The 26,354-nt window shown below is 38.3% G+C and overlaps 1 protein-coding gene across 1 annotated transcript in view; it reads left to right on the forward strand.

Moving 5' to 3' along the window:
- CMTM8 (CKLF like MARVEL transmembrane domain containing 8) overlaps positions 1–26,354 on the forward strand; it is a 36,121-nt gene that overhangs the window by 8,635 nt on the left and 1,132 nt on the right. Inside the window, exons 2-3 of the mRNA XM_017817928.1 lie at positions 19,916–20,089; positions 24,055–24,171. Of these exons, the coding sequence (XP_017673417.1) occupies positions 19,916–20,089; positions 24,055–24,171 (291 nt within the window). The remainder of the gene's footprint in view (positions 1–19,915; positions 20,090–24,054; positions 24,172–26,354) is intronic.

The raw sequence follows: 26,354 nt of genomic DNA on the forward strand, positions 1-26,354 counted from the left end.
TCCAACTGGAGACAGCCATTGTAGGGCAGATTGACAAGGGTCAGGTGAGGAGAGGGTAAATCCATGGTGGATGTCTGTTAGTACTGCTGCAGATTGGAAAGCATAAACAAATGCATAATTGTCCTTTACAGGCTCAGGGCACAACTGTGATACATGCTGGGGAGAGTGGTGTTACTATTCAACCCTTAGTGGGGTTAGAAAAAACACCAAAAAATGGCAGCATTTGCATTGATTTGGTTGTAGTTTAATTTTTAAACCATGATGTACCTTGCTACAGTAACCTTGTGTGATGCTTCAAAGAGCTTGCATGTGTATAGGCACATACAAAACCATTAAAAAACATTATTATGGCTGAAGGTCTTGGAAATTGAAAAGCACCAGAATTATGTTCACCCTGTCAGCATTGGTTTGGTTTTGAATTGTGTGCAGACAATTGAATGCAGTCAAAACTTGCGTAATCATGTTATTTTTATCAAGAAATTTCTGTCATGGTCGTTGCACAGAAGAGTTCTTCTGGGAGTGACTGGGATATTGTGCATACAGCATTGGAGGAAGTCATTTTGTAAGGAAAGGGATTATTCAAAGAGAAAGGATGGTCTCCTGGCTAATTGCTTCCTTGGAAAATTTGATTTTTATCTTCTGCTTGCACCACAGTATTCCTGTGGGATCCTAAACAAGGCAAGTAAGCCCTACATTTGATTGTGTTTGCTTTTACTCCTTGTTTTCTGAATCCCCAATTTCAGGTCTAAGATGCAAAAGAAATTATTATTTTCAGTTGTGGCTGAAAGTCAATAGGAGCTATGTTCAGAAGAGGCAAAATGCAGTGCCATATGAAGTGCTGTGGAAAGAGAGCATTTCCCAGTGTAATTTGGGAAGAATTGACTTATTTTAGTGCACTGTCTGTAAAATTGGGATACCATACTACTTTATCTCACAGAGATGTGTTCGGTAGTTTATTAATTGACCTGTGAGATAATTCAGATAACACAGTGCTTTTAAAGTGGCCAAGCAGATACAAAGCTCTGAGTTGCATGTCTGCAGGCTGCATGAATAAACAAGGAGAAAGCAAAACAGGGGAAGGCATTAGTTCTGAACAGAAGTTCCCTTCTGTTGCTCCATTCAGGTGGTGGTGTGGACAAGGAGAAAGTGTGTGATAAAGTATGTGGTCATGTAATTACAGACTATAACATAGTGTATACTTAACTAATGATAGAATTAAGATGTGTGAAGAACTCATTTCCAGCAGTGTTGCATACTTAACTGCAAGTATTTCAACATATGTTTGTGTCTGTCTCTCTCTTGTCCACTCTTCTGCCTCTTTATTCCAAGTCCTAATTTTCCAGCTCTTTTTTGTGTTTTTTTTTTCCTATCATTTCCCACCCATCCCCTCACCCTCATTCCTTCAAGCCTTCTTGCTCAGCATCTCAGGGCAACTTGCTGAAGGCCTGCTTCGCATGACTTTAATCAAGTCTGCTCTTCTTCAGACTTGACAGAGAAAATCCACAGCAGAAGATGCAGCTCCTGCGATAACATTTTGGCAAAACAGTCTTAAGAGAGGAGGTGTGAGGCAACTGTATGAACAGGCTCTGCTCAGTATGAAACATCCATCTTAAATGATTTTATAAAGCTGTAGGTGGACAAAACTGTAAATTTTTTTTAGAAAAATATTAGAAATAGTGATACAGTGATTTAGGAGGTTGTTGGTGAATATTGTGACATGTTTGGTTCCTGCATTCCTTAAAACAAAAGACTGAGCCATAGACATAAAGCAGGTTGGGCAGAGCTGGATATTGCGAGAGCTGCAACAATCTTGTGATGACCTCAGTGAAAGATTTCTAGAAAAAAGCTGAAAAGCTCTTCAATATAAGAGATGCAGGATGCATGGAAAAGCAGGATCTCTGATGGGGTTTCTGACATGCTTTGAAGCCTCACTATGTGCATAAGCCATGTTCATTGGACAGTTACAACAGTTCTTGTGGATTGCCAGTTGACCTCCAAAATTAAAATATTTCTCCTTCCCTGTGCTGTTACTAGGATATAGCATAGTACAAATGAATACATTATTAGTGTTCTTTTTATGGCTCCTAATGCATGGCAATGAGCTTCGATGCCAAATAAAATTCATACTGGACAGAGAGAGAGTTACCATTGGGAAAACTACTGCATTTAGTTTTGGAAAACCACAATCCTTATTTTACTCTTTTGAGTACATTCTTACATTACTGGAACTTAACTTTAAAAGGTCTTAGGAAAGTAATGACCTACTTGAAGACATAGCTTGTCTTGTGCTGTGTTTTCTGTTTGAAATAGGAACATCCATCTGAAGAGGCATAAAACTAATCTTGAACATATGACACAGGCCTATGGAACTATAATAGAATGATGAAACTTGCCATGATACAATAAACAGCTTTTTGTGTTATGACATACAATTTAATTGTTTCATTTGGTATATTTAAATAATTTTCCCTGTTTAACTTCTCAGCAAAAATGGTAGGAATCTTAGCCAGTAGGATAAGGTTTCCAATCGTTTTGTTCAAACTGAGGATTTCTTTCTAGACTTCGACAATCATGAAACGTGACCAGACACTTGTGCAAAGAACTTGACATTCTCTTTACGTAGTAACAGAGAACCATCTAGCAAATGTTTGCCTGAAGTAACCAAGTCAAGATAATGTGTTAAAGGTGAGATGGGGTCTCCTGTAAAGTGTTTTACCAGCTCAAGTTAAAATTAAACTGAGTACACAGAAATAAATGAGAAGGAATTCTCTAAGCTTGGTTACATCTAATTTTCACTTTCTTATTAAGCTGAACAGTGGAATGGTAGTTTCAGGGGAAAAAAAAAAACAAACCCAAAAAACCAACCAACCAAAAAATCCACCAAAAAAACCCCACCCAGACCAATCCACCTTAAACTATGCCTGAAGTAATTTTCACTCTAAAAACTGAGCTTTATTTCAAAATGTTTCTTAAATTTAGGTCTCAGTTAAAAAAAACCAATAAATTATAGAGAAGTGCATTTAAAAAGAACACTTAATTTTGACTTGTGTTGGTTGCTGTTTCTATAAGATTACATAGACAATGTACACATACAAGAAGACGACCCTGAGAACTGGTGCAAATAGAGTCCGGATGAGTTGATGGGAACAAAATCAGATTAAGATCTAATGTACACAAACAATATTGTTATGAAGAGAAGGTTATAATGAATCAGTTCTTGATGCTATTAAAACCTGTCGCGAATTTCCCATTGACTTCAGTCATCCCGACGTATCCGCACATGAAATGAGAAGAACATGAAAGCCTACCTACCGTGAAGGCCAAGTGCGCTAATCAGCGCTGATATTGTTTGTCAGACTCCGAAAGATCAGCAGCTCCTTTCCGATAGTCGTTTCCTATCCACTTGTTAGCATTTGGTAAAGGGCGGCTCTGTTGTTCCTTCCGCTCAGCGCTGAAGAACAGTGTATGCCCAGAAACTTTCCCCACTTGTTTCTTTTGCCAGCACCATGGATTAGTCTAATAAAAGAGATCACCTTCCTTAAGACCTTTCCTCTCCAGTGCCCCTGTGTGGAGTACTTCTGTCAAATTAGATTCAGATTAGGAGGAGCCTATTTAACACTTTTTACCTTTATTTTTTTTGTTGACCTGTAGCGCTAAAATTGACTTTGGGAAAATAGAAGGCACAGTTAACCCGCTTGGTAACAAGATTCCCCCCAAAATTCCTAAGAGTGCTGTCATGCTATCAGGTTGTTTACCTGTTTCGTTTGCATAGTTTCTTTGGCTTGAACAGAGTAGCTGATAGATGATGAAAGGAGAAGCTGTTTGGATCCATTCATGGGATGTGCCTTACTATCACTCACATGTCTAATTTACATATTTCTTTAAAACTCCCCATAGTCTTATATCTCACAGTACAGGTGTCAAAACAGCTCAACATCAGAAATGTCAGTCTAAATGACTGTGTCCCATAGCTGTCCTGCCTCATCACTGGATTATCAAACAATATATGCCTTCTCCTGCATTGAAGACAAATCCCTATGTGTGCTGTGTTCTTCCTTTTGTCTTTGTGTGAACTAGCAAAGCTCCCAGCTTGTGATGTCTTTCAGTGCCCTAATTCCTTTCTGGTTTCTTGGTTTGTTGTGCTAAGACCTATAATACTATTGGCAGTAGGAGATTACATTACATGCCTCTGTATTTGTGCATAGCTCATCATAGTGGGCTGAGTTTTCAATGTGTGTGGATGAGGGCATTTTGATATAGCAATACCTTACAGCTCGAAGAAAGGGGTACCTGCAAAGTACTACTTTTTTAGTCAAATTATATTGGGGGGGGGTACTTATCTAAAGAATTTTCCCTTTTTGACTTGAAACTAGTAATAGTACGTTTTCCCTGCAAAGCGTGATAAGTATCTCTGACTGCACACAGACTTTTTGAACAAAAAGCTACCATGTCATTATCCAGGATTTCCCTTCCCCCCTCAGTGGGAAAACAGGAACTTCTGAGGGGGCAGTAAATAGCTGAAATACTCAACAAAGAGTATTTGAACAAAAGGCTTGGTAACACCTCTTCGTTGTAACTGCACTATTGTCATTTCAGGGAAGAAAATATTGGGCAGAAGAAAGCTGTAATCCAAATCTGAGGAAATAGAAAGGGGAAAAGGTGTGGAAGTTAGCTAAGTAAATATAATTTAGTTGGTTGTATATATTGGGATGGTATAATATAAACAGAATTGCAGGAAGAGGCTTGGGTTTTCCAGAAGAACCACTGGTGGGAAGGGAAAGCTGTAAGCTTGCACAGTGATACGAAGACTTGTTATTCAAAAAGTCTGTGTGCAGTCAGAGATATTTAGTATCTTTTCCCCCAAAGCAAGTGCAGAGCATACCCTCACTCAGCCTGTAACCCCTCAGCAGCTTGGCTATTGTTACCTTACACCAAAGTTATAAGGAGGAGAGCGTTAGGTATGTGCTGCATCACTTGCTGCTAATAAATTGCAGGTCAGCTGCAGACAGCCTTCGACAAAGCCAGTTGCTACATTTTTGGGTATTGGTACTGCCAGCTGCCTGCCGGGTCAGGTCATGGCCACCAGCACTGAACCGGCAGGTGCCCCTGTCACAGTTCTGTCACCTTAACCTGTGGTGAGCTGTGACCTGAGTGATGCAGAGGCTGTTGACTGGTAAACAGTTGCAAATCTGGTGACGAAGTCTGACAAGGTGACTGCCCTCTATTTATCTGCCTTTCTCATCTGCCAGTGGCCGATGGTGTAGTAGCCTTGTCCTCCTTCCTCACAGCTTAGTTTATGCCTAAGCATGAGGCCATGCCCTGAGACAGGGCTGGTGTCCTGCTCTGCTGGCTCAGCGTCTGTAACACAGGGATGGGCAGAGGTTGGATGGGATGGAGATCAAGCAGTGCCATTGTAGTCCAATATTTTTATCTTGTGCTGAGGAGATTTGCCTGAATTTTAGGACAAAATTCTAGCCTATGCTGGGACTGTGGATACACTTTGCTGGATACGTTGTACCAGCTTTCAGTCTAACAACATGCATGTCTCCCAGAGGAAAGTGCTACGCCCGCAGAGGAGCTAGAAGGAGAATGTATGGGAAATACCTTTCCACTAAGAGGTGTAATGGCTCTAAACACTTTCAGGCATGCAAGATTCACTAATCTATAGTAATCCTTGTAGTTTGTAGCCGTTCTGACATCTGTGAACTGTTTTGGAAAATCAGATTTAGAGAGAGAAATGGAACCGAGTATGCTTGAAAACCCAAAATACTTTAGCTGTATTGTGGGGAGAGGGAAGCATGAGTGCACACAGTGAGAGCAGCAGCTCTTAGGAATTCTGTGTTTATGTATTACAGGAGGCAAATACAGAAGTTCAGATTTCAGGCTGATAGCCCATAAATGCAGACAGCTGAAGAGGTCTCCATGCCTTGCTGTTCACTGCAATTCACAGTTTAGCCTATGGTGATACCCCAAACCAGTGATTTGTTTACCTCAAATACACTGGGCATCAGAGTGCAGTAACTGAGGAGTAGCTTTGTCTGCAGTCACCCTTGCAGGACAGCAACCTCTGGCAGAAAAGCAGAGCAAACATCTGAGGCACATTAAGTCGTTTCTGCTCACTTATTTAAATCTGGATAAGCCAATGAGGTTTGGTTTGTTTTTTTCCCTTGATTGGAGACTTCTTTTTCTTGCATTAGAAAGCTGACATTTGTAGCCAGTTGTTCTGTTCTTTGTTTACACAAGGCTTATTGAAGCAGTTGGAGAACATTATACCCTGCCTCACACACAGGCATATATACTTAATTTATGACTTTGGTAGTTTGAATTTCAAGTGTCAGATACCCCACAGAGCTTTTTACTTTGTTCTTTTATGCTGTGTGCACTGCTTGAGTATTTATTATGGAGTGGACAGGCTGTGGGAAGTTCTTCAGGCTTGTGGACTTTTTTCTTCTGAATCTTAAAAATAAAGTTAGGGAGAACAAGAACAAGGAGTTCTCTAAAAGCCTGACTGATCTGTAGAGTCATTTGACATGTTTGGCCAATTAATTTTTTAATTTGACATTAATATTTTCACTTTCATATAATTCTTCATCTTAAAGTTGCTTTAGTAACCTAAACACCTCTGCAAATCATTAAATGTGGAACAGTGATCACAAGTGTTAAATAGGCCTCTATGGAAAATTTAATTCTAGATTTACCCTATTCTTGACTCCTTCAAAGTAAACTCTTTCTACACTACCATAAAAAGAAAAAAGAGGGAGATAAAACAAGTTAAAAAACCCAAAGTCAGAAGCAATGTCAGTATTTGTGCTTATCTGTTGTTCATTTGTGCCTTGTCAATGATTTTGAATATGGCTCTTAGTTCAAAGTTATCTTTGATATATTGGTGACAGATGGAGATTTTGGAAAAGGACATGACTCAAAACTGACTTCAGAAAAATTCAGATGAGAAGTGAGGCTGAGGTTTTTCAGCAATGAGAGGAGTAGGCAGCTTATTTAGAGACAATATGAGTCTTATCATTGCAAGGTCTATGCCAAGATGTCACCTCTTTCCAAAAAGCATGTTGTAGGTTGAAATCCTTATACCATTGGCCACATGGCCAAAATGGTCCTTTCTAATTGTGGAATTTGTGAACACAAATGCCTTCAGAACAGCATATGCAAGTGTTAAATATTTATAGACATGCTGTTCTTCTGTGTTGTTAATGCAAAATGTATTCAGAAAAGAAAACAAATTTGCCAGAAAAGAAGGAAGATTTTTCCTTGAGGTACTTGTGGATCAGTCTTTGTAAAATCCTTAATCTTTACCTAAAAATGGACAATGGTTTCTAGGGTTGGACTTTTTTACCTTGAAGTTAATATAGAAAAAGGTACAATTAGCTTCTAAATAGACAGACAACAACAGATCTGAATGCAAACTTATTTTCTTATGTCTTCTGTTGGTCAGACAAGGGGACCTGCTCCAATTTTTGGTGACTAGAGGATTCTGTCTCACAGCAAGAGAAAATTCTGTACTGTTCAAAATCAATTTGTGGTTTTCGACTGGAAATTAAAAGATACTTTCATTCTAAATTTTTTTGAATGAGTAGTTAACGTTATCCTTCACTGTAAATGAACATGGAATGCAGCAATAGGTTTTCATAGCAGATACTCTCTTTGAATTTTCCATTGCATTGTATTTGGCTTTACGACTGTGCATTTTCACTTTAGGGGAAAATAAAAGTTATTCCCAAAGAAGTAGTAAGCTTTCTATTTTAATGTAACAGCTAAGACATGCAAAACAATGCCGTGCGTCCGCTAATTATAGGCATCTCTATTTACATGGCCTAACAGGAAAATGGAGATGTAAAAATAGCAACAAAGAGCCAGTGACATTATTAATAAAGCAGCTGTATACAGCATTGTTCTCTTGAAGAATTCAGACACCATTTAAACAAAGTGGACTACATAAATAATCAGTCATAATTCATAAGTAACCATTGTTAGGAATTCTCTTTGAAAAATAGTTCACCTTATTAATGTACAAACAATGGCAAGATTACTTTCTTTGTGGGTGTGTGTATTTCACGGGTGGATTCATACATGCACCAAATGTTAAAAGTAACTTACAGAAATCACTGCCATTTATTGAGAAGCTGATATTTTTTTACCATCAGGAACTGTACCTCTTCAGGGAAGATGAGAGGAAAGAAGATAGAGTACTACAAAACTTCTTTCAAAGGAGAAGTTTGTATGTAAATAGTAGAGGCAATATCAAGGTTGAAGAAGACTTTTCATGTATATGAGTTTATTAAAACAAAAGAACAAATCCTTCCTGCCATCATGCTCCATTAAGAAACAATGGTAGTTGTAGTAATAATAATAATAGTAGTAGTAATAATAATAATAATAATAATAATAATAATAATAATAATAAATAGCCACACTGGGAAAGACACATTCGGATGGACACAAATGGCCCAGTATCTTCTGAACTTGGAATCTACTTTTGACCTTTTCCAGTTTAAATAATAAAAGAAATAGTAAAATGAGATTAGTGACAGGTAGAAGTCACTATATTTTTTCTAATTTTTCTGCATAAGGACAATCATTTCCTCACTATGCACCTCCCAGAAGTATGAAAACAAGCATGTATTCGATGTACGCAGCAGGTTAAGCCTGTACATTCAATTGGTATGTATGCTTCATAAAGGAGAAATCATATTCAGGGCTCAAGGGCTGTACCATGGTCACCACCTCCAGAAATATGTCTCTGCTACTTGACTTGAAAGCCTGTGGTCCTTCTCAGAAAAACTGCTACATTTGCATAAATGAAAGGTAGTGTGTTAAGGTTGTCATCTGCGCCATCCAAGAAATGTCCCTCTCAAACCCCTAAACTGGAAGGGAGCAGACCCTATCCCCCAGTTAAACTGCAGCTCACTCCTGAAATTCTTTCTGTCTTGAGAAGAGATATGAAATTCATCATCAACTGATATTCTTGTTGAATGTGAGGAAAATTCTTCCTTTGTCCAAGTCTCGGCTTCAGGTCTCAAAACGAGAATTTCAAAAAGTCTGCCAATGTAGTTTTTCTTTTTTATTTCCATTTAAATTGCCACAAAGAAGCACTGCAAGCTCTTTTAAGTCCTTCCACCAAGTAGTTGATGTTCCCTACTAATGTGAGCTCTCAAATCTGTACATGCTTTTATAGTATGAAGATCTTCTAAAATTGAAATACATTAAATCATGTGGCATCTATTAAATCATATGGCATTGTATGAATTTGATGATAGGACTCCTTGAAAATCAACTCAGTAAATTGTTCCTGCATCTCATGTGCTTCTCTACTGCCTGTACAGTGACAGAACTGTTTAGAGAACAAACTTGTGAATGTTAGTTCTCAAAGAAATCAGTTACAGCTTTTAGTCAGAGCTCCAAAATACATTTATATTTGAATGTTAAATACAAAGCCATTTATCCTTGTAGTTTCACCGATCTTGATTTATAGGCAGGCTTTTGAAAATAAAAAATTATCGCAGTATGGAATTTATTTGCTAGCTTTAAATCTGAAGGTATTTTTACTGATTCTTCAAGTTTTTCCCCACAAAAGCTGTGGCCTCTAGAGGCTGCACAAAAGCAACCACTACGAAACAAAGAAATATGTATCCTGTGCCATATATGTCTCTTTGTGACTGTTTTGCTTTGTAATTATCTACTTTTAAAATTCATGCTTGAAAGCAGTGTTAAGTGAAAATATCCTCAGAAAGTAACTGAAAAGGCAGATTATTTTGTGTTTGGTTGTAATACACTATTATGTTTTTCTTTCTCTGCTGCTGAAGGGCAAAGTGTTGCAGGAATTCATGAGTAATTCCTAGCTCCATGATACTGTGGTTTTTGCTACTGCTTCACAGTGTCTTGGCAGGGTTGGGAGGAGGCAGTGAATTTGAAATCAGCAGCATTGGTGCACAATGTCAAGGTGTTTTCTTTTCTGGGAAATGCTTGGGGGTGGGAGTAACCTCTGCTGCAGCCAGGCCTTGCTGAAGTGGAAGGAAAAGGGAGCAGCAGCATTCCTTTTATTCGCATCCCTCATGATTGTTAGTTAAAAGGCCAGGCTGTCTCCTCTCCTTGATGTTTAGATCCTCTCCTTGACGTTTAGGGATTAAGCACTGTGGAGGTCATTGCCTTCCAACTGTGTCATCCGGTGCCCTTACGGAGAGGTGAGCAAGTACTTTTTAGGACAGGCTGTTTTGTCTTCAGTAGCATTTTGTACCACACCTCTTTGTTTTTACATTACACCGTGGCCCCGATGGAGCTGCTGATAGTGTGTTACCAGTCAGCTGCAGCATCTCTGAGGTTGCAGGTCTTTCTCCTGACTGCCCATTGCATTGAATTCTGGGTGAAGGTACTCTTGTCAGATTATAGAACATTATGGGCAAAGATGAAGCTGTGTCTTCTGCTGCCTCTCTGTAGATAAAATGATGAGCAGCACTGTATTAGCAAGGGTGCATAAGTTAATATATGCATAGTGTACAGTAACTTATATAAATGACTCTATGTATGCAGATCCCCAGGCAAAACACAAGCATTGAGTTAGAATTTACAGGCATGGGTAAACAGTGCAGCCCTCAAACTTTAAAGCATTTAATGTGGAAAGTGCCCTGGGACAAGGACCAATCTTTATGCTTTGTACACATTTTAATGACCTGTTAATGATCAACCACCGCTCTGCTGAGAAGATAGATTTTATGATGATATAATTCAAGCCAGTTTCTTCACCATTGCTTGAGATTATTCCTTGTAATTCTACTTTAGAAACAAATGATATATTGACATGGCATTTAATCATCTCATCCTAATCTATAAAGTGGCAGCTTCCAGTCCTTGGTTGCCATGGTCTTCTGTGGAAAAGTAAGGCAAGTTAAAAACAGAGGTTAGTAATGGTGGTTGTAATGGATCTGTTCAGTGGTCTGTTTAGTCTAGTATTCAGTCTCTAACAATGGCTGATACTGAAAACATAGGGAGGAGTCTAAGAAGGAGCATATACTGCAAAGTTCTTCTCTGCTATAGTTTTCTAGCTTCTAGCAAACTGCACATTTGGGAATTTCCAGTGCTTGAAGTTTGCATCTTGACTATTGTGTATGTATGTAATATATACAGACAGGGCTGACCTGGAGTGTGTATGATATTTCCTATGGCATTGTGTGATTTGGTTATGTATTGGGTTTTTTTCTTCTTCTTGATTTTTTTTTTGTTTTGTTTTAAAAGACCATTTCATTCTGTTTGTTTTTCAACTTTTTGTGTGATAATTTAGCAGGATATTTCTTGTATTGGAAGTCCTAATCCAGTCCTTGTTCCCTTCTTTATGCCACCTGCCATTCTGCAGACTTCTGTCATATCCTCTTTCAGTCTTCAGCAGAAAATGGGACTCATCTTTTTTTCCAGCTTTAACTTTCTTTTCCTGTAGGAGCCATTCTCTGTGCCTTGCATAATCCAACTGAATCATTTTGGAAATGGGAGAGAGGAATGGACAAAATGTACCTGATGTGAGGGTACACCATTGAATTATAAAGCACTGTTATATGTTCTGTTTGGTAGGGGTTTTTATTACTTTATTCCTTTCCTAAGAGTTTCTAATTTTCCATTGTGTCATTTTTCATCACATGGAACAAAATTTACAACCCCAGCACAGTCTTATTCCTTGTTTACCTTCTGAATATCTACTATCCTACCTCTAATTATTAATAGAACTTCCTGAGAAACTCTAAGAAACTGTAAGTGATTTCACATATTTGCTGTGAGATGTCTGTTACTGGTGTTAGCTCTGGTCTCACACATTCCATGCATATTTCTCAGGTGAAACAGCCTGGGAGTGCTGTAATACATTGCTGGGATGGACAGTACGATTTCCTTACTGACTCCCACTCCTGAGTTATTTTTCTCAGCTTCCAGCTGCACCATACCTCAGAAGACTCCTCATGCATGAGCTGCAGTGCATTCAGTGGAGTCAACAGTGGAGGCTAGAGAAGGAGTACCTTTGTGATTTATTCATTTTAATAGGAGGTAAACTTATTAAAGCAACATGAAATTGGGTGTGCTACTGCATTTTTCTCAGGTGCTATTGTCTCTACGCCTAGACAGTGCTGCAGTGTTGCAGTACCAATTCTGATCAGAAAAAGAAGTTTCTTGATTGCATACCAACCACTAACTGCCTCCATCTCTCTGCTCTTCCCAATGAGAATTTATAGTTTCTTGGGCACTCCTGCAGGCTGGCTCTGCCTCAGCATGAATCCTTTTGTAAGTGCAAGGCGATGCCGTGGCCAGTTCAGTACATCCTCGCTGCGCAGCTGACCTGGATAATGAGCGTCACGATCTGAACATCAGGACTGGCCCTTCTTTACTGGCTCACACATCAGGAGGTCTGGACCTCAGTTCTTTAGGGAAAGGTGCTCTGGGACTCTTTCCTGTGGATTTGGGGTAGGTGTGGGAGACTTCCCTGCTTTGTGGAGCTGTGGGAAAGGCACTAGAGGTCTGTCAGCTCTTAAAATTCACGTTCCGGAATAGGTGTGTTCCCTATTGAATGAAATGTCTGCCAGCGGGCTTTGACCCATTTCAGGCCTGGGTCAGGAGGTTTTCTGGCATGTCGTAGGATTTGGACTAGACTCTTGAGTAACAGAGTTCAGTCTTCAGTGAAGACATACTTCTGGAGCATATTTTGGCACATGCTGCTTCCAGTAGTTTTCTTTCTTAGGAAATCTATCCTAAAAAACAACTCTGGGGGGGAGTCCTCTGAAGTTATGGTCAGTATTGCCAGTATTTTGAGCCCATTTAACCTATAGGGAGGGATATGTGCTGGTGCTGTCACAAAGCCAAGAACATGACAGACATTTTGAAGACTTCTGGGAAGATTCAACACTGAAACTGGTTGCTTGAAACTAATTTAAAATGTATTCAGAAAATTTTTAGAAATTCTGTGAAAGTAGAAGAAGCTGAATTTTGCAGTTTTATTAGAAGTCTTTTAAAAAGTAGGAGAGACGTGAGACCTGTAGCTGCCACTTAAGTTTGATGCTAAGAGTTGTACTGTATAAATGATAAAATTGGTATTTCATTATGACCACTGGCATGTTTCTGCGAGCGCTGTGGATTTTTTAAAATTTTTCCTAGGAAGGCAAAGCCCTGAAAAGTCTCAGCAAAAGCACAAGCCTTTTCCTTTATTTGGTGTACAACCTGCAAAACTGTGTAAAGGATTTTTTTTCCTGCAAGTATGTAAAACCCGAGTTCTCTTCTGTGGAACTGTCTCACTAGAAGACATTCTGGGTGAATCACAAAGCTTTCCTCTACTGTGGAGCTCTTGGCAAAATGAATGCTTCCAACTGCTGATGCCACAGAGTGCTTATGGAGGAAAAGTGGTGTGCAGTGTGGTTGGTAGTGAGGAGATTTGGCTGATGTCAACTCGTTGTAAGGTTTTGTGCTTAAAAAAATGTTTGAGACTGGCAGTAGGCTGAGGCAATGTATTGATTAGATTATTATGGAGTACGTGAACATGGTCCTTGAAATTTCAAAGACACTTAAGCAAGGTTCTTATATCTCAGAAAAATGTAGCTGAAAAACGTTTTTGAATTTCCTCATCTTTGCATCATTAGTCAGTGTTAATAGAAATACTTTAAGTTTGAATCTTTCTAGCTTTAAAATATGTTTATCGCCTTTTCCCTGCAGCACAAATCAGATTTTTTATTTTACTCTGGATTGATATTTGATTTATTCAATTCTTGTAGGCTTTCATGTTATTTTTTTTTCTTATACAATTTTCTCTTTTTTAAAGCAAAATACATTAATTATTCTTATTTTGGCTAATTTGTGGATAAACCTCCATTTGCTGTTGCTGTTGTACCTGGTATGGAAGTGAACCTGTTAAAGTTGCTTTGTGCAGACACTTGAACTTAGAATTACCCTTGTGAAAGATTTATACGTATATATTGCTTATTTTGAGGGTTTCCTTTTAATTTGCAGGGGATCAGCATTGTATGGGAATTGCCCTGATGTTACTGCTGGGCATCTGAAGCCTGTGCAAGTGCCCCCTTCTAAAGTGTTTTTAATTAAAAAAAAAAAAAGGCAAAAAAAGAGCAATGATTGTGCTCACTCTAGTGGCAGAAGGCGGAATTGTTGTGTGACTCTTCCTAGATGGTGTATGAAAGCACAAAAATTCTGATTTAAAGACATATTTAAGTGCAGTACAAACAATTACTCCGTTTAGCCATAGCTGGGCATAAATAAATTAATAAATTTAAAGAAGTAATTCTGTATTTGTAAAATACAATACAATTAAATCTTCCTGTTCTTATGACTGACTGACTGTCCTAGACATGTCTTACAGGAACAATAGATGGAGAATGCTCTTTTTCTCCCTCTTGTTTTCTCCTTAAAAACCACACCACCACCACCCTGATATGTAGCCAAGGGGAGAAAAGGATGGAGGTTTAGACATTCGTAGGCTGCTTGTGCTGCTACTGCGGTAGTTCCTAATTTGTGATTTAGTAGTGAAATAATGATGTGCAATAATTTAGAATGGTGTCTCTTTTTTCTACTCATAGATCTCCTTTCTTGGGAAGGAAAGGCAAGGCAAGATGTCTTGCTTTCTACTTGCTAGATTCTGTCCATGTTTAGGTGCCTTTGCGTACAGGAGACAATTCGTGCTGCAAATGCACAACTCTTCTGGTGTCCTTCTGCCATCATTTCCATCTGTGACAGTAGCAACTCTGTATAAATCCTACAATGCTTATGGTCGCAGGAAGCATCTCGTGGATAAAGGATAGGAAAAGCTTCAGGCAAACATGCCAATTTATTTATTTTTTTTTATTTCATGAGCCTGTTTTCAAAGATGAGCCCTGGGTTATTCTTCCTGTCAATTCTGCTACAATGAAACTTCTTTTTCCTCTGAAAGGGATGTATACACATCCCATATTGTGGGATCCACCATATTGTGGAGTTAACCACTCAAGATAAATGCTGGAGAATTCCTAACACTGGCATCACTGTAGAGGAGTTGTTACATTGTAGCCTTTTAAAATGCAGTTTGCAAGTACAAATTCTGTTCTGCAGTTTTTAAGCCACTTCAAAAAGCCAAACTGGATATATAGATTAAAGCTCACATCTGCTTTCATACCTGTTGACTTGTACCAGTGACATGAGACAAGATATGTCTCATGAGACAAGATATGTCTCATGTACCAGGCAAAAAAGCCCTTTTTTTTTTAAAGTGACTAAATAATTTGATACTTTTGAAGTTCTCGACACTGAAGAAGAATTATGGCGCTTATTTAAGGGTTTGAATATGCAATTAAGCATCTAATTTTAAACCTGCAGACTCAATAATATTGGACTTTGCTACAAAGTTACTTCCTTTTAATGGTGTCTGCCAACTGCTGAAGTATGCATTAGTGCATTTGACATATTAATGCACTTCAGTAATGGAGGTACCTGATCAAAGAGCAGCCAAATGACCACAAAATAGATGTCCGAGTTGAAATCAGAGGCTGCCATAAACAAGAGAAAACTGCTTCCCTTTATCATGTACTGAAATCCCCGTCTCTCATCTGACTTGAAAAATTGGACCCAAGTTGGTGGAGCCCTTATGGTCTTAGGACCCAGCATCCCCTCTCATTGATTACCACATGCATTATTTTCTTGGGTCATCTTCCTCCCCTTTCTCAGGCTCATTTTTTACAGGTTTGTAGTATATTCCTGTAATTCTAATTAAGCATATTCTAACTTGCTCATAAATTAAAATCAAATGCTTAGCTATTACTCATGCACTCTAGCCTACCTGGTTATGATGAGATACAGGCCTTTCCTGGCTACAGAGTGGAGCTTTCTCCCTTGTTTTTCAGCTGATCTGAAGCAGCGAAGGTAGCTGTGTACTGCCTGTGCACACTGAATTACTGTGGGCACTCCCCAGGTAGTGCAGCTGCTGATCTTTGCTTTACGGCATTGCGTGCCTATCACTCACTTGCCAGATTCCGTACACTGGATGCTTATTGAGATGACATTTGAATATAGTCCAGTTTTTCCCAGTGGGGAGGCTTGCTATCAAATCAGCAGGAAAAGCAGCATTCTCAGCTCCAGCAGATACACAAGTGTCATCTAGTTTGTACTGATCTGTTGAACAGCAAACGTGTAATGTAAGGGACAGTCAGAATATTATGAGACAGGCTTTTAACATGGCACAAGCAATCTCAGTATTTAACATGCTGAGAAGACAAGCTAATCACGAAAGGCTTCTCTAGATGTCTGTATTCCTTTGACTCCTTAGGTATTTTGCAGATGCTGACAGCCAGTGTGAACTTTAAATCAATTTATTGCATATGTTTACATATGCAGCGAAACCATTTGCCATATCATTTAACTACACGCAGTGAATTGTTGACCATGAGCTGATCTGACCTTTTCAGGTCTAATCAAGAAATCTGAAACATTATTTTAGCCTGTCAGCTCCAGTAATATGCTGTAAGAGTATCTGGATCTAACTGAAAATGTCAAATGCACTCTAATATGCAACCCATCAAAGTTACGATGCAAGAACTGTTTAAGAATATAAATCTGTAACATCTGTGGTGCATCTAAATTGCCTGGGTGAATTGTTCTGCCATTGATACAAGCTAGCTAAAAGCATGCATTAAAAGCAATTCTTTGTTAAACATGTGAGATGTACAGCCACTTAAAAATATTTAAATAATCTTGAAAGAGAGCTGATAACACCAGGTTAGAATATTACTGGAAAAAACAGTGACCAATGTGAATATCAGTGCTCTAGTGAATGTCTTGCTTGCTTTGTTGTGTGGTAATGTAAGATTAGTGGTCTCATGTAACCTCAGAATTTTCCTTTTTAATTTTAATAATTTGCTGCTTGTGAAGATTTCACTCTTTTAAGAAATAATTCGTTATATAAGCTGAGGTGTCCTTATCAATCTTATTTGTGTTGAATTTAGTATTAAAGATTTTTCATAGTCTTGTGCATTTTATGAAAAAATCTACTTCTATTTTTAAAAGTGTTCTAAAGTCCAACACTGTTGTCAGCAGAGTGTTTAATGATGTTTAATTTCTTTGTTTGTCTCATCTTCCAAGTTTCTGTTCTTGAGGTATTTTACTAGATACTCAGATTTAGGATAAATGTACCTTTAATAATTATTTATCAAGCACAAGACCAATTATTTATTGGTATAATTTCTGGATGATGAATTTAAATCTAGATTAAAGTGGATGGGCATTATGAGAAACAACTTTGTATCCCAATAAAATGGTATTTTGTTAGCTAAACAGTCTGTCAAAGTTGTTTGCTCTTAAAACTGTTGTTACATTAAAATTGAGTTGGTTTTTATCTGGTTGTGGGTAGTTCATGCAATTTGAGGTCCTATTAACTGAATTGCTACTGTTAGTAAAATGTTGGAAGTAGAATTAAAATGAACTATTGGGAGCATTGCTGAACTGATTACTTCACATTGAAAATAGTGTATATTTTAAAGAACACAATTAACGCTATTCGAGCTGTTCTTATGAGGCAATGCTGCCCTCCCCTGGTATGCTGCGAAAAGTAGGAATTTTTATTGCAGTCTGAGCAAGTTCTAGAGCTTCCTATTAAAGAGAAATTGCTGAATTGGTGAAAATGGTGGCAATAAAATATGCTTTTAAACAGACCATTATATGCCTTCTCTATTAAAAGAGAAAAAAGTCCCAAACAAACCATGAAACAGACATTTGTGCAGTGCTTTTATGTATGCATGGTGCAGATGTGGATTAATACAAAAAATATACACGGATCTACAGTGAGAACACAAGAAAACAAATTGAGGCCTGACTTAAGTTTGGGTGGCAGTTTGGAGGATGAATTGAAGACAAAATAAACAGATGGAAGGTAGTAACCGGAACAATTACAATAAATTTTTTTAACAGTATAGTTTTTCTTGTAAGCATTAATGATAAATCTCTAAATATTATATACATGTTCAATTCTGCAATAGAAAAGTAAATGGGACCAGGTCCAGCAGCTTGCATGGAAATAGGGTTACTTCTTGTGCAAATAAAGCTGTAGCAAAACCATCCTCTTCTATCACGGGCTATTGATTACAAAGATATCACCATCGGATCAGGAAGTTTCTTCACTGCACATTCCTGAGAGCTGAGGAAGGTAGTCCTAAGAAAATATGACTATTGCATGGTCTATTCTTTCCTATATATTTCTTCAGATATCTGTTACTAACCACTGCTAGAGATAGAATACTGGGGTAGAAGGTTCTTTAGATTGTCCAGCTAAGGCTGTTGTCTGTTAAATGTGTTGCTATTTGCTTTAATTTTGTAATACTTCTATTTCTCATTGCTAGGCAATTTTGCCATAGTCCAGATAGCAGAAAGATGTAAGCCTTGTTTCAAATACAGACATTCTAGTTTCCTCATCTGACTCCATTAAAATGTGTGGGGTAGGATTAATTTTTTGTGTTTGCTTGTTTTTAAGGTATAAAATATTCCTTTCTTTTTATAATTGATATTTTTCTAATTGCCGGACAACTTGCAAAACACACAACTTTCTTTTTTCCCGTGGCATATGACTTGACTTTTGTTTTGTTTGGTCCTCATTTCTTTTAATGCACTGGAGATCACCTAACAATAGAGAAAACTGGACAGAGTATGTTAAAACCCCTGTTTCATGCATTTCTTCATGTCTTAGATGTGAACAGATTGCCAGATCAGGGATCAGGAGCAAGGTTTTTTCCCCAGACTGGTTTGCTTGAGGACTTTGCTTGAATGTGAGTTCTTGTCTACTACTTAGGGTCAGGTCGCCTGGGAGATGTTCGTGGAATACAATGACGTTCCTGACCGGACTTGCTTTGCTGGAGTTACAGTTACATGTTACAGAGGTGTTGATATTTTACTTCTACCTTTTATGGTAAGGTCCTAGGAGTTTGTGTCTGTGGTGCCTGCCGCTCAACAGTGTGCATGTGGACCCTTTTGGAACTGGACTTCAACTAAGGAGTGACCCATGTCTGTGGCAGATAGAACCTGAAGATCCCAGTGGACTTTACAGGGATTCTTTTGTTTCTATCGAGACTTTGCTGACAGTGAAATAGTAGTGTTTACCTTCATGCACATCAGCTAGTAGGCTATAATAAGCAATTCTTTTGAGAGCTAGCTGTAAAACCACTGCAAGTATGGTTCCATAATAGTTAGGGGTGAGCTAAATCCCTGAGATTAGCTCAGTGGGTTAGAGCATGGTGTTAATAACACCAAGGTGGTGGGTTTGATCCCCTTATGGGCTGTTCACTCAAGAGTTGGACACGATGATCCTTGTGTGTCGCTGGGTATCTGTCGAAGGGTCCTGGTGTGAAGGGGGAAGAAAGACACACAACACACACGAGGGTGGTGAGACAAAGAGAAGTCTGCCTGCTCAGCACAGCAGGCAGCCTTTTATTAGGTTCTCCCACTTCTACTTTCCCACACACACAACACAAACGTATTTCCACAAAAACACTGAGGAATGCGTACCTGCACTTCAGCTACACAGCTCAAGGCTGTGTCCATGGGAACTATCTAGTGAGCTTCACTGCTCCCATGGAAAACGGCCCAACACTTTGTAACATTCCAAACCCCTCAAACTTCAGTTGTGGGACTGTGACTTCACCCCACACTTGTGGGTGCCTTCCAACTCAGAATATTCTGTGGGGTTTTTTCTGTAGATAAATAGATTAGATGCCTTTTCCTTTGTGACACCCTGCCACAATAAAAGAAGTTTTATGTGTTCTTCTTTTTTAGATTAGTGTTCTGTCAGTGTAGCATCCCAACTCACCTCATCAAACGGTTTTGTGAATTGCAGTGGTGTCACTCCTTGACCTAGAACAAATGTATGAGGTCTAAGATGCCTAACAGTTTTCTTTCTTCTCCATAACTTTTGCAGGTATTGGGGCTGCTGGTGTGGACCCTGATTGCTGGAACAGAATACTTTCTATATCCAGCCTTCGGCTGGGTGATGTTTGTAGCTGTGTTTTACTGGGTTCTCACTGTCTTCTTTCTGATCATCTACATGACAATGACCTACACTAGGATCCCCCAGGTGCCATGGACCATGGTGGTAAATATACCCATTCTTTGTTGTTTCGGGTTTGCTGGGTTACGAATAACATAAAATATTGGTGCATTCTATGGGTATAGTTAACCAACTGTACTTGTGCTCTTTGCAGATTTTTCCCTAATTACTGGGTAGCTGTGTACCTGCAGTGTTTAACCTTCATCATACCCAGACACTTTTAAAACACTTTTCCTATGATATTTCACCATTTTGTTCAGTGGTTGATGTAGTGACTAGATTTTTAATAATGTGCATGTGACTGATACTCATGCACAGTGACCTCTTTTTCTCTATGTAGTGGTTACATCCCATGAAGAATGAGTCTATTGCTGCCTCTGAGCTAACAGACCCAGCCATATGGCTTAAAAAGCAGAAATCCCTACTGGAATCAACACTGTGAATTAGAACTGGGACCTGAGCTCTCAAAACATGAGTCTTCCTCTGCTAAAGTAAAAGCAAAGGTGGTTCAGTGGTAGCAACAGTCTGACAATCCATATGTAGTCTCCTGTGAAAAGGGTACTGAAAGTTAGAGTTATATACATGTAAAATATGTAGCACATAATCCTTTGCTTTTAGCTCAAGACTTAAAACAGATCAGATAAACAGCTAATGTAATTACAGAAAAATTTCACAGGCACTTAAAATTCAGATCCAGTTTTTATGGTTTGAACAAACCTGGCTAGCTCTAACTCTCAACAGTATATTTTTACATCATTTGCATAACAGGCTGATCTTCAGGATAATAGATCCTAAAAGCCATTGTCATCTCAGCCAGCTGGCCATTTGTGACCCATCCAAGAATTGCTATAAATCTTAGCTTTACATTTGTCAGATATAATGAGAGACTGTTCTTAATTATTTATCTATTTATTTATTTGGTTGGTTGGTTGGTTTTTACTAGCTAGACATTATTAACTACAATTCTGTTATTTTTATGATGAAATGTATTTGACTTCTGTGTTGCTAACAGCTTGTTATCAGCTATATTGTGTACATGACTAAAATTGAATACTAGAATACTCTCTTAGTATTCCCATTTGCTGCTGTAATAAATAGCCAGCTATAGCAATTACTAATAAGAACAACCAGGATTATGTTCAGATAGCTTTTCTGTTTTCAAGTTTCATGACCAGCAATTACCATTAAGGCTGTAACACTGCTATAGAAATGTTGGATTATTTCAATTACAGCAGTAATGTGTCTGGGTACATTTAAAGGTGGTGGTGGGGGGGTTTCCCCATTGCATTAGATGTAAGTAAAGTACATTCAAAGGGAAAACATCTTTGTATCCATTTGAATAAAGCTTTGGTCATTACCCCTCTTTCATCAGTTGAACCCTATTATTAGACAACTGCACATAAATGAGTTGACCCTGATCTATGTGGAAGACAAGCTGGAGTATTTGATTTGTTTCTGCTTCACATCGAGTGTATTTCTTGCTCTGAGTTCCAAACATATTGTAGATAAGATCACATAATATGTGATACACACATAAAATGTAGGTCCAAAAGGTAGACTCCTTTTATATTAAAGGGTAAAATAAAGAGAAAATAAATGCAAAATAAATAAAAGATGCTTGCATTCCAACTTGTCTTACCCTAAGGTATTAAAAGAGCTGTTGGGAACAGCCTTTGAGTTGGTCCTCTGTTGCTCCTGTCTGGCCAAGAGGAATGTTGAGTTTCTTTTCAGAGAGGTGTTGTTACTGTCTTCATTCAAAAGAGCATGACACACACCTTTTTGAGTGAGTTTACACCCACATTCGCCCTATTCTCTGAAATATCCTGAATTTCAGTATCTGCTAGTTATTGCTGTGCCTCCTTAGGGGACCGTTAGCTCAAACTGTTCCTATTGTATGCAGTATCCAAAATTACATCTGGATTTCTCTGTCATAAATTCACTTTTTGCAGGTTAAGCACATTACCAAATTGCTTAAGATGCAGTTACTTGTACTGCAAATTAACCCAAAGGATGTACTTCAAAACTGACTCTCCTTAATAGTGCAAGTTCTTTGCTAAAACAATCAATGGAAGCTTTTAAAATCTGGTAAATTTGAATTTAAGAAGCAGATGGTAATTTTGCATGAACCATTTGGTTTGAGTAATATATTGGCAGTAAAGGCCCAATCAGCTTGCATTGCATTCCATCTTCCCCAACAGTGTTATTTCCCAGAGCAGCACTTCTCAGAAATTATGTTCTTTTTTCTCTTCTACATGACAAGATATTGCAGGGATTTGTAGCTTTCCAGGGTAATTGAGTCTTTTTGGAATGGGAAATCTGAAAATAACAACAAATACTCTAGGTAGTCAAATTTAGAGTTTCTAAATCAGTGCTTTACAGAAGTTCACCTGAATCTGCCAATTGCTGGCATCTTCTCCTAAAACTGACAGTTTGATATTTTATTGCTGTAATGCCCAGATAATACAAGAGGTGAGATCTGTGCATAGAGCTAATACCTTTTATTAGACCATCTGATATAGGTGAGATAAACCCCACCCATTTTTAAGTGTGTGAATCAAACCTCAGGTGCCAGGGCTTGGACTCCATCTGAGTGCTGAGGCACTGCCCACAGTTTCCTGCAGCAGGGTGTTTAAGGGCTCTTTACCACTGTTCCTTCTCATCTTGAGCTGCAGCTCTTTTTTAGATTCTGCCAGAGTTGGTGACTAGTGAATTAAATAGTGAATAATTGGTGTCCACTGGGTCACACCATGGCATTAGTAAGTTGAAGATACATCAGTATGGCAACATTTAGACAACTGGAGCAACAAGATTTAAGGGTTATATTTGTGTGACACTCTGGCGTGCAAAAATGGGGCCAGAAGCTGAAGGGACCTGATTATGTACAAAATTAGGACTGGGTCTATATTGAGCTTCCAATTCTTGCAGTTGTAACTAGATGCAAAACCTATCACCAGTATTTCACTTACACATGGCAACAGTGAAGTAAAAGTATATTTTATGGTCAAATTCATATGCCTTAGACAAAGTAGTAGGGTAGGGTTTGGGGGAATTTTTTTTTTAATAAGAATGAGCTTCCTATAACCATGACCAAGTAGGGAGTAAGTAAAGGACAAAGTATTAAAATTATGTACTTAAAAAAAAACCCTCATACATTTTTCTCTTTCATCTTTATAGACTTCTGTTCTCTCTTCCTTTCCTGTTCTTTCTCACATGTAAAAACCAAACAAACTTTTTGTTTGTTCTCTGAAGTGTTATGCAAGATCAATGTTATCTGCTTTATTTCTTTCTTAGTAATGAACATAAGTACCCTGAGACATTAACTTTGCTCCTTGGAAGAGAAAACCCAACATCTGCCATGGAGGGGTCTCAATGACCCATGTAGTCTGTTCAGATTGTTCTCCTTGGTTTTACCTGTTTCTTTCTCGTCTCAAAAACAGGTAGAAGGGAAAGGTACTGAAAGATGGAAGAATACAACTAAGAAAAAAAAATTTCACCTTCTTTATCGCCTTCAGAAGTGGAGAAAACAAAGCTTTGGAAGCTTTATAAATAGTCTTCATATGCCACCCCTTATTGACTCCTACAATGTATCTTTGTGTAGATTAAAAATGTAAATAAAGTGCAGTTTTATTTTGGTTTGGGGTTTTTGTTTGGTTGGCTTTTGTTTTTTTTCATGTAATGTCATATTCTTACTGCCTAACCCTTAGTTTGTGATACCCAAACTGTGTTCTTATTTTCACTTTTGGAAAATCACAGCACACCAGCTTTAAGACTTTTTTGGATTTAGTGCAATGGAGAAAAAAGTTTGTCCAAAATGTGGTTTAATGTTTATGGATCTTCAAAGCAGCTAAATTTTAATCTTAGGGATAGAAACTTGGAAGAAGGTAAAAATGGCTAAGAATCACTTTTCTAGTGTACATTGCATATGTTCAGTGTATTTCAGAGGAGAGATTTGTAATGTTGGAAAACAAATGCATGTGCATATTAATGACTTATGTTTGGTTTTTCAACAGGGTCTGTGTTTTAATGGAAGTGCCTTTGTTTTGTACCTCATTGCTGCCATTGTAGATGCATCTTCAGTTACCAAAGATCTGGACAGTCACAATTACAACAGCTGGGCAGCTTCTTCTGTGAGTTTGTTTTTTGTTTAAATCAATTCTGTGTCCAAAAAAGTTATATCAAATAAAGGCTCACTGAATGTGTGGGTTGAAGTTGCACGTGTTCTGGATTTTGAAAGCTGCAGAGTGATGTAGGTCACACACAAAACCTGTATGTAGCTGTAATTTAGTTCATGGTTTTTGAAGGTGACTAGGATTTCCATCAGGAGATGATAGTCACATCAGAAAAGGTAGCAATGCTTTTAAGATCACACTGATTTTCCCCTCCCCACTCCCATTTATTACTAACTCTCTGGCAGAGGTTAGAGCCTGCACGTCAGAATAGACAAAGTTTGTGTGAGCACCAACTCACCTCAATGCATCTGGACAACTTCAGAAGCAGTTTAAACTAACTCAGCTAACTTTGCATGCATGTGGGTAGATAAGATGCATTCAGCTTTCTGTGGGCTGAGCCATATTCACAGACCTTAGGGAAGGCCCTGAAGTGCTATTGCTGTTTCTGGAGTGATATTCCTGTTACAGCCTCAGCTTTTGATTAGTCTTTTGAGCTGTGTGGGCAATGCCTGAAAAGTCTGGTAATTTCCCAGTGTTTTAAAGTGGATGCAAATCATTAATTAGTCTGACATTACTATATTACTGCTGAGATTTAGAAATCCAAAACAGACAGTCAAAATGGATGAAAGATAACTTTAAAAAGCAACAACAACAACAAAAAAAAAAGAACAAAAAAAGAGCCTCATCACTTCTGAGTAGGTGAATGCATTCACTAGCTAAGTTAAGGGAGTTGTAAAAGAACTTTCTGCATGTTGTGGTAACAGTAGTCAAATTCAATTGTATACAATAATTCTAAATTATGGCTACTTTATGTTCATGCTTCTGTAGTTGTCCTCCAGGCTATTCACAAATCCTGTCCGAAGATTATTGTATATGGTCATGAACACAGGAACTTGAACACCTGCTCTGTTTTTGTCTTGGGAATTGGATGACTATGCCCCTGACATTTCAGTGGTATTCAGGGTCTTCTCCCCGTGGCAGTTTGTAACTATTGATCTGTTACTCAGCCACTGCAGTTGACAGGAGCTTGTTTGCTGCTAGATAGGCTTCCATGCTGATTCAGGTTTTATGCAAAGTGCATGAATGCTCAGTGTCTCATGGGATGTTTGGATTCTCTTCTAATACCTTCTAATAATGTTTATCTAATGCAGTGCCTAAATAAACTATTAAATGTAGATTCTTCCTTTCCAAACCCATTACGGGATTAATGGATAAAGAATTTAGCAAATCATCTATCCCCAACAGTCATTCTTTTAGGAAGATTTTAGATGGAGCTTTTACTTAATAAGAAACAAAATAATTGGAAAAGAAGAATGCTACAGTTTTCTATTGTAATAAGATTTTACATCATCATTACCGTTTTTCGTGCCACAGAGTAAATTTCCATTAGACAAGACTCACCAAGAGCCCTGTGTTGAAAGGTTTAGATTTACTGCCTGGATGCATGCTTAGTAGTGCCCTTCTCTTGGAGCTGCAGTGCCTACCCAGGCCAGTGATGGCATATAAGCAAGGAAAAATTGTAGAATCATAAAATATTTTTAGTCTAGAAGGGACTTCTAGAGGTCATCTGCTCCAACTCTTTCCCCTCCTAAAGAAGGGCTAGCTCATATCAGGCTACCAGGGCCTTGTCCACCTGAGCTTTGAGTATTTCCAAGGATGGCTATGCCACAATGCCTCTGGGCCTCAGTTGCCATGCTTGATTATTCACACTGTGACTTTTATTTTTTTTCCTAATTTCTAATTTAACTTTCCCATCTTGTAACTTGCGTTTGTTCCTTCTTGTCCTGTCATTGCTCACCTCTTAGAAATAGTGGTGTTAATCCTATTTGCAGTGACAGCTTTATTTGGTTCAGTTACCAGCAGAAAACATTCTGGTATTATCATTAAGACCATACTGAACATTATCTATTTTGAACAACATGCAGTGATTAACAGGAACTTAAGCACTGGCGCTGAGTTGGACTTTATCAGTACAACTGAAATAGTTCACAGCTGCTCTTTGGTTCCTGCGTGTCTGTGCTGGAAAGGCTGCAGAAGCAACACCACTGATACTGTGTAGTTTTAATCTAGAAACATAAAATAAATCTAGCTGCTATAGAAGGCTTATTCTGTTACCAGTTTCTGACAAAGTAGTAATGTGA

Source organism: Lepidothrix coronata, unplaced genomic scaffold (assembly GCF_001604755.1).
Source record: "Lepidothrix coronata isolate B3197 unplaced genomic scaffold, Lepidothrix_coronata-1.0 Scaffold64, whole genome shotgun sequence".
In the NCBI taxonomy this organism is placed as follows: Eukaryota; Metazoa; Chordata; class Aves; order Passeriformes; family Pipridae; genus Lepidothrix; species Lepidothrix coronata.